Below are 1468 nucleotides of genomic sequence, written 5' to 3'. Positions count from 1 at the left end.
TGCTTCCCGCGGGGGGGCGTGGCAGGGGCACCGGCCTCGTCCCAGGCCCCACCCCGCAGAGGCCCGGCCGCCGGGCCCTGGCTCAGCACCCCTCTCCCCCCAGGGTCTGGACTGCTACGTCATCGACAACAACGCCTTCATCCTGGTGTCCCCGAGGCCTCACGAGGTGAGCCATGGGCCGGGCGTGGTGCCCACAGCCCCGACAGAGCCCGGGGGCGTGGGGTGTGCGTGGGGCAGGGCGGCAGGGGGCGCCCTCTGCGCCTGAGTGCGCGTGCGTGGGTGTGGAGCACGCTCTGACTCGCGTGTGTGCGTGGGCATGTGTGCACCTGGGTGTGCAGGCCTGTGCCAGTCCTGGGACTTGAACCCAGGGCCTGAGCTTTATATTCAAAAGCTCGGGCCCCGTCACAAGCGCCACTTCCGGTTTTCTGGGGGTTCATTGGAGAGGAGAGTCTCACGGACTTTCGTGGCCGGGCTGGCTTTGAACCGCGATCCTCAGCTCTCAGCCTCCTGAGTGGCTGGAATGGCAGGCGTGAGCACCGGCGCCTGCGGCCCCACTGGCCCAGGCCCCGCTGGCTGTGACCCCGCTGCCCGCGACCCCACTGCCCGCCTCTCCCCCCCCCCACAGCTTCCGAGGTGGCGGGGAACAGGGCGTTCCCCAGCTGCTGACTCCAAGACGTTTGCCTGCCTAGATTCCAGCTGTGTTCTCCTCGCCTTCTGAGGACATTTGCAAATCGTCCCGCATCCTTCCTGACATAAGCAGGGCATAAGTGAAATAACCTTCTAGGAGCTTCCGCCAGAGCCCCGGGCTCCCGACTCAGACACCGTCTGCTTTGACTCCGGAGGGGGAGGGGGGACCGTGGAGGCTCGGCAAGGTTTGGAGGTCAACCCCGAGGCCACGGCTACAGAACAGCCCAGGCTCCGCCGTGATGTGCGGGAAGGAACATTCTAGAACAGATCTGGTGGAGAGGCAGGCCGAGCGGGAGGAGGGTTTGAGTGTCCGCAGGCGGGCTGCTGTCCGGAGGATGCCCGGGCCGCCGCTCAGCCTTGCCAGTGGGAAGCCGTGTCCAGGCTGGAGGGGCCCGGGACCCACCAGGCCAGTGGACAGCCCGGCCCCGGTGCCGTCCCCTTCCGTCTGTCCATCTCTCCATCTGTCCGTCTGTCTGTTCTTGACACTAAGATCGTCCGTTCACACCGACTCTGGGGCAGGGCAGCCACAGAGCCCCTGGCTCAGAGCCGCTGGACAGGGCACCCCAAAACCTGCGGCCTGAAGCCCCAGGTTGACAACCGCCCCGTTTCTGAGGACCAAGAGCTCTGGGTGGACAGGGACGTCCCCAGTGAACCACCAAAAGAAACATAAAAAGCCAGACGTGGCTCAGCGTGGTGGCGCGCTGGCCTCGAGTGAGAGCGCTCAGGGGCACGCCTGCCGGGCCCTGAGTTCAAGACCCACGGAAGGAGGGAGGGAGGGAGG

The 1468-nt window shown here is 66.6% G+C and overlaps 1 protein-coding gene across 1 annotated transcript in view; it reads left to right on the top strand.

Moving 5' to 3' along the window:
• Cacna2d4 (calcium channel, voltage-dependent, alpha 2/delta subunit 4) overlaps window positions 1–1468 on the top strand; it is a 67207-nt gene that overhangs the window by 57927 nt on the left and 7812 nt on the right. Inside the window, exon 29 of the mRNA XM_013023618.1 lies at window positions 104–222. Coding sequence (XP_012879072.1) covers window positions 104–222 — 119 coding nt within the window. The remainder of the gene's footprint in view (window positions 1–103; window positions 223–1468) is intronic.

The sequence above is a fragment of the Dipodomys ordii genome, unplaced genomic scaffold, assembly GCF_000151885.1.
Source record: "Dipodomys ordii isolate 6190 unplaced genomic scaffold, Dord_2.0 Scaffold69, whole genome shotgun sequence".
NCBI lineage: Eukaryota > Metazoa > Chordata > Mammalia > Rodentia > Heteromyidae > Dipodomys > Dipodomys ordii.
Note: the sequence above shows the minus strand (reverse complement) of the source record. Positions and strands in the feature narration are given on the sequence as shown.